This window comes from Cynocephalus volans, chromosome 4 (assembly GCF_027409185.1).
Source record: "Cynocephalus volans isolate mCynVol1 chromosome 4, mCynVol1.pri, whole genome shotgun sequence".
Taxonomy (NCBI): Eukaryota; Metazoa; Chordata; class Mammalia; order Dermoptera; family Cynocephalidae; genus Cynocephalus; species Cynocephalus volans.
In genome coordinates, this window is record NC_084463.1 from 80,431,304 (window position 1) to 80,438,199 (window position 6,896).

The following is a 6,896-nucleotide window of genomic DNA, read 5'->3' on the forward strand; positions in this document are numbered from 1 at the left end:
TATTGTTCTGTCTTCAATTACACTGATTCTTTCTCCTATCCTCTCCTTTCTGCTTCTGAGCCCATCCCCTGAATGTTTTAATTTGGTTATTATATTTTTCAGCTATAAAATTTCTAATTGGTTCTTTATACTTTCATTTCTTTGCTAAAACAATTTTTTTTTCATTTATTTCAAGCATGTTTGTAATTGCTTATTGACATGTTTTTATAACACCTGCTTTTAAAATCCTTGTCAGATAATTTTAACATCTGTGTCATCTTGGCATTGGCATCTGTTGATTTTCTTTTCTCATCCAAATTGAGATCTTCCTGGTTCTTGCTACTTGAGTGATTTTCTATTGAAGCCTGGACATTTCTGTGTATTGCGTTATGAGACTCTGGATTTTATTTAAATGTTGTGTTTTAGCAGTGCTCTTTTGACAATGTTCCAGCAGGAAAAATGGAGTGCCACCTCATTGCTGGCAGGTGGCAGTGGATATCCAGGTCTTATCTTGGACTCAGTTGGTACCTAGGGAGGTACTGCCAAGTGGGAGTGGGAGTTCGGGTTCCTCACTAGTCTTTCACTGATACCACTTTGACTGGAGGGGCATAAGTGCCTTGTTACTACTTCTCAGATGGCCTTCAGTGATACTGTATTGGGGTGAGTGGCCTTGTCACCACTAGATGGTGGTGACTCTTCACTAGGCCTTCTCTGTTACCACTCCAGGCAGGAGTGGGGAGGAGTGCCACCAGCTAGGTGTAGAAGTCCAGGCTCTCCATATGGTCTCCACTGACACTATGGGTTGGGGAGGGCCTTGTTAGTATCTAGTGGTGATGGAAGTCCTGCCTGTCTACTCAGTGTCTACTCAGTCTTCTCTGACATCGCCCAGGCACAGGGCCGTGGGCTACCTTGCTATAGCTTGGCAAAGGTGGAAATCAAGGTTTTCCATTCAGCTTTCACTAGTGGGAGTGGGCCTGTAGTATTTTTGTTTTTGTCCTGTGGTATGTGGCTGAAGTAGAATGGTTATTTTCTGAAAGTGTTTTATCTTGCTAAGCTGTTTCCTTCCTGGTCTTCTGACTGGCTTTCCTAGGGGCTCTTTTTGTTTGTTTGTTTGGCATGTCTAAATTGCTAGCTTTTATTTCCCATTCTGGGAAATATGAGGCAAAAAAAAAAAAAAAAAAAAAATCCCAGGAACTCATCACCGTGTCATTCTTTGAGTCCCAAGGTCCCTAACCAATCTGTCTCTTCTTTCCACTTCTCACAGTCTTCTTATGTTGTTTTATAAATAATATCCAGGGTTTTTAGCTGTATTTAGTGGGGGGATAGGGAAGAGTACAACTATACCATCTTTCCAGAAGCAGAAGTCTGAGCATAGTGAGCTAGCAGCAACAAAAGCATGTTTGCCAACAAGATACCATTTTCTGGTCAGAAAAATGACATATTGTTAGCTTTTATGCAAACAAAATCAAATACATAGTACTTTTGTTTTTCTGTCTTTTTCCCCCTTTCCCTTTTTCCTTCTCTTCTACTCTCCCTCCCTAATTCTCTCCCTTCCTTTCTTTTAACCAGAGGAAAAAAAAGAGAAGCAGAAAACTGTAGTGGAAACAGATGGCTGTTCTCTCAACAATAATGTAGTGTTTACATTGTGCATTCCATGAAACCACTGTTTACAGGGGTATTAATTGGTTTTGGTTTAAAAATTAAAAAGGGTCCCATAGTCAAGTATCTTTGGAAAATGATGGAATGAAAAGGTTAAATGGGTTTGTTTAATGCAGGACTTCACCCAGCTTGTAATATGCTAACGTGTACTGTGAATCTCCAGGAGGAGAGGAGGAGTCTTAACCTGGCCAGCATTAACTGAAACAGCATTTCCTAAACTCTCAGTGTTAGTGTTCTACAGAACAAATTTTCATGAAACTACCATAAAGATATATGTTGGTTAGCACTGTAAACCAGCCAGCAGCTAAATAATAAAACAGAGCTACAAAGAATCAATGGCAAGGATTCATATATTGAAGAACTGCTCAGCACCTGTAAACAAGGCCCAAAATTTTTTAACAAGAGAAGTGAAAAAAAAAAAAAAAAACCCAGACAAACATAAATTAAAGATTTGGTAAGCAATGATTGAACTAAATTAAATATAATTTAGCGATGGTACTTACCTTGCTCGTATCTAGATTTTCACTTTTTCAAACTCATTCCAGATTGTGATCTTTGTTTACACTGAACAATTACAATGATTTAATATTTTTGTTGCTGTTTTAGAGCTTTATCTTTATTTTAAAAAGCAAGGTTGATTGACTTAAGTATCAATGCTTGGAGTCTCAGCTAGGAAAAATCATATATAATTTCATACCCCAAGCCACCATCTAGTGGCAATTACTTGAATTGCAGGCAAAATGTCTAGATAGACCAAGAAGTTGATGGTAAGATCACAGCTGCTAAGTGGCATCACATGTTTCATATTCCAATCTTAATGGCTGAATCTTCTCCCTAAAAGGTACTTGATGAGGAGCATTAACTACTCTGGGCTCCTTTAACCAGCTTATCATATATGAAATCTTTGCACTCCAAAAAAAGTAAAATAAAATTTTATAATCAAACCATATTTCCCATTGATTCATTTACTAGGGTAAGCAAGAATATAGCATCTACTAGATCTGAGATGATCAGATGATTTCTACCCTTATGTGCTATGTGTGGTAAGGGAGAGAAGACTTTTTGCTTGTCAGCAGAGAGGAATGATATAGGGATAAGAAAGAAAGAAATCAGTATCCCTCTCACCACATATGCAGACACATTATCATTTATGAAAAAGCCCTACCTGTACCAAGGTAATAAGGACTAGTTTTATTCTCTCAGTTATCTATTTCATAATAGCAAATTTCCATATTTAAAATTTCCATAGAATAAAGGACATCCCTATTAAGTAGTGATAACCACAAAAGATAATTTTGTTTTGTTGTTGTTGTTCACATAGCTAATTATTACCTTTAACCAACCAACAAGTCTCTTCAGAAACAGAAAGCTATTCATCTAGTACTGTGCTAACAGTTAATGGAGTACAGAGGTATACAGAGCTGACAATCTAGTCGAAGAGGCAAAATCAATACATATAAAACAATCAGAGCCAAATGTAATTAAAATATAAGAACTTTTGTTTATATTAAAAACAATTAGTTTTAATAAAATTAACACAATTTTATAGGTCAAAAACACATGTCAAAATATATACAGTATTTAATTATAATACGTTTTCTTACTTGAGCTTTTAGGGTTTGTAGTTGTCCTTCATAATTCTGAGTCATTGCTAAATTACATTTTTCCAGACTGTCCAACTTCTGTCGAAGTAACCCCACCTACATTAAGAATACTTTAATATTACTTTTTCTAGATATTGTCTATCTAAAACTTAAAAAATGGCCAAAGGAGAAGCACAATTCAAATAAAACTGCTGTACCAAACCAAGAATAAATACTTGTACTACAGTTCTTAAAATAGCTATTAATAATTAAATTGACAAAAACCAAACATTACTAGCACTATTCCACTAGGTACACATTAGGACAGTACAGTATGGATATTTAACAAAAGATCCTTATCACCATCACATTTTAAATTAAGATTTAGAATTTACTTTGCATTATCTTTTTGGGAGGCTGTGTCATCATTACTCAGGCAAAACCTCTACCAATATAATTCAGCTTTTTTTTGTTGTTGTTCCGTTGCCTTCAAGTGGAGCTCCATTTTGGTGGTACTATGGAATAATTGTTATGTTTTTTATAATAAATAAAATATTAAAAAGAAAAATGCCTAAGAGCAGATCTTAAGAATTTGGCTTAGGGCCGAGCCCGTGGTGCACTCGGGAGAGTGCGGCGCTGGCAGCACAGTGACACTCCCGCCGCGGGTTCAGATCCTATATAGGAATGGCCAGTGCACTCACTGGCTGAGTACTGGTCACGAAAAAGACAAAAAAAAAAAAAAAAAAGAAAGAAAGAAAGAAAGAATTTGGCTTATAGAATTTGTCTGCTTGAAGAGCAGATACAGCGCCTGCTGACACGTCTGTGTTGTTACAGGTCTAGAAGTGAGAGAATAGTCCCTCATATATTCCATATGTGATGATCTGCCTCTACTGCATAGGGAAACTAGATGCTGATAAAGAAGTTAACTATGCCAAACAATAATATAATTAACTATGCCAAAATCTAAGTTTCACTGAGAAGCCAATAAAAATAGAAAAATGGCTGATGGACAAGTTATCCTTAAGATGTTTTAGGAAAATGGAATTGTAAATAATATTTTAGTATGTGATTGGTAAACATTTCCCTATGCCTCCTCCCCCACCCCTCTCGGATTCACAGATACAAAAGTCTACATTAGATGAAGCATATGGTTTCCCTGAACTCCTTTGCAGGCCTGACAGCACTCATACATTTTTCTATGATCACCTGCTTGGCAGTGAGCAGCCTATCAGGGACTGAGGAAAACTCCTCTTAAGTGGGTGCCCCAGCTGTGCACATACACATCTTCACCAAACTCTTTTCTTCTTTGTGCTACTTGATCACTTCTTGACATCTCACTTTTTTCAGAAATATTTTTCTAGCAGATTACAAGAGGCAAATGCTCCTGAACTCTGCATTGTCCAAAACACAGTTTTGATGCCTACTTCTTTGTTTCTGTGGCAGCAAAAGCATTTATATCTTTGCTGGCAGACAGTATTTATTTCACATATATATTAAATGTTTGTTTACTTTTATAGATGGCATTGACACTATATGTCTGTCTTCATCAGCCAATATCTATGGATTTAGGCTCTGATTGTCACTTATTTGACAGAATTATTTAGCAAACTATCTGCTGGTGGAATTTCAAGCAATAAATTCTGTTGCTGATGCCTGATAAAAAGTATGTCTAATGAAAAATATACTCTGATAGAATAGATACTGTTTATAAAAGTCTGATGAATTAGCAATTTATTAACATGTGTTCAGTACCTCTTGACCTTTCTGATCCAAACGAGTTTGTGCATTTGCCAACTCTTGATCCCGAAGATCTAATCGTGTCTCCAAAGCCCGCATCTTTCTTTCCCAGTCCAATTTTTTGTTACTTACCATGATATCAATTTGTTCCATTAACTCCTGAAGCTCAGCCTCACAAGGAGAAGTTCTGGCAATTGCAGAAAAGTAAACACATTTAAAAAGAGTGGGATGTGAGAGCAAGAAAAATTATTATACTGCTTTGTATAGCCTGATCATTATTTCCTCATTGTTCAATTATCTACATAGGAAGAAGTTCAAAAGCTACAGGTTAATTTTTAAAAATTAGTACTAAAAGCCAATTTCAGAGCTAACAGTGTATGTATATTTAATTTTTAAAAATAACAATTTTTTAGAGTGGGTTAATTCTAGGGAATATGCTAATAATGTAAAATGGTAAGACTTAGCTTAAGGATTAATGCTCTTATATGTAAATATACATGTATCAATGTCTATCATAACTTGAGGAGGTTTGACAGAGGCAAATTGGGACATCAATCATGTCTATCAGGGATACAAGAGCAAGCCTGGGCTAGGTAGGGCCAGACTAAAGAGTATTAACCGGGCGATAGTTCTGTTCCTCAAGGAGGGGAACTTGGCATGATCTGGCTGGTATCTGCTTAGAAGGAATTTGATCAAGCATGTGTGAGCAGAGTAGTGTAAGTCTTTAGACAATGGGGATACTATTAGTCATGTAGGTGGCAATATCTTGGGTCTACAAGGGTCTACTGAGTTTGAAACAAGACCCTTGGTAACAGCTAGAATTAAAGACACTAAAAGTTGGTGAGAAGACAGACTGTTAGGTGCTCCCAGTACAGGGTTATCCTTTAAAGAAGGTGAAGCATTCCCCAAGGATCTGCCATGAGTCCAATCATTCACACTGAATCAGCAGGTAGATATTGAAGCCTCAGACTTCAGCCTAAGAAACACGCAAATGTCCAGATTATAAAAACAAGTTAGTTTAGCATCCATTTAAGTGGTGGTGATGAGGCTTCTAATATATTTGTGTAGCTGGAAGGAGGGCAAGAAGGAGAGGCAGGTGCAAAATGACAACATTTCCTCTATTTTGTTTCACCAAATTAGAATTTTAGGGCTAATTAAGGATCATTTAGCATTTTGAAAAAGCTGGGGCCCAGAGAGGTCCAAGGTCACACAGCTAATTAGTGGAAGAGCCAGAACTAAGGATCCTAGGCAGCTGCCCCCTATCTTATGTGCCTTTCTGTATATCACAGAAAAAGACATGATGTTTTGATTAATGTGCTTGAAAAATATAGTACAAATTTGCTTCATTGCAATAGGGTTAGAAGCAAGTATTAGATACCAAAGTATTCAGAATTTCCAGAATCACTTTCTAAAATACTCAGAGTCAACCTGAACAAGGGATGTTCCTTTGGTTTATTCAACAGTATATTTATTAGTTTTGACATCAGAGAGGTTTTAAGTGAAAAGTGCTGTTATGAAGTCATCTCCAAGCAGTTCTGAACTAAGATCCAAAGGCTCCCAATTTTTACCTGAAACCTAAAACAAATCTGAGGAAAGGAAGTATACTAATTCCTCTATAAATAACTTGACTGAATTTTAATTGGAATTATGATGTAAGGGAAAAAAATGGAACTATGTTTGGTGTTTTCACACCATTTTCTCTTTTTCATAACAACATGTATCACCCTTTATTGTAAATATTTTGTGCATTTTTCCTGCCCTGAAGAAAAGGATTACATATATCAGTGTAAGCTCTGAAAAAAAGAGGACTATAACTATATCCTTCTTGTTCATCACCATCTCACCAGAGCCTAGCACAGTGCCCCAGTACGATACTCAATAAATCTTTGAAGAATGAATAAATGAGTTCTTTTTATTGCTCTCTCCTTGGCATACAGG

At 36.5% G+C, this 6,896-nt stretch overlaps 1 protein-coding gene across 1 annotated transcript in view; it reads right to left on the reverse strand.

The window, feature by feature from the left end:
* The window catches only part of DEUP1 (deuterosome assembly protein 1), a 74,008-nt gene extending 68,870 nt beyond the window's left edge, over positions 1-5,138 (reverse strand). Inside the window, exons 1-2 of the mRNA XM_063095712.1 lie at positions 4,974-5,138; positions 3,243-3,338 (exon numbers count right to left, since the gene is read on the reverse strand). Coding sequence (XP_062951782.1) covers positions 3,243-3,338; positions 4,974-5,111 — 234 coding nt within the window. The 5' untranslated portion in view covers positions 5,112-5,138. The remainder of the gene's footprint in view (positions 1-3,242; positions 3,339-4,973) is intronic.
* Positions 5,139-6,896: the final 1,758 nt, after the last annotated feature.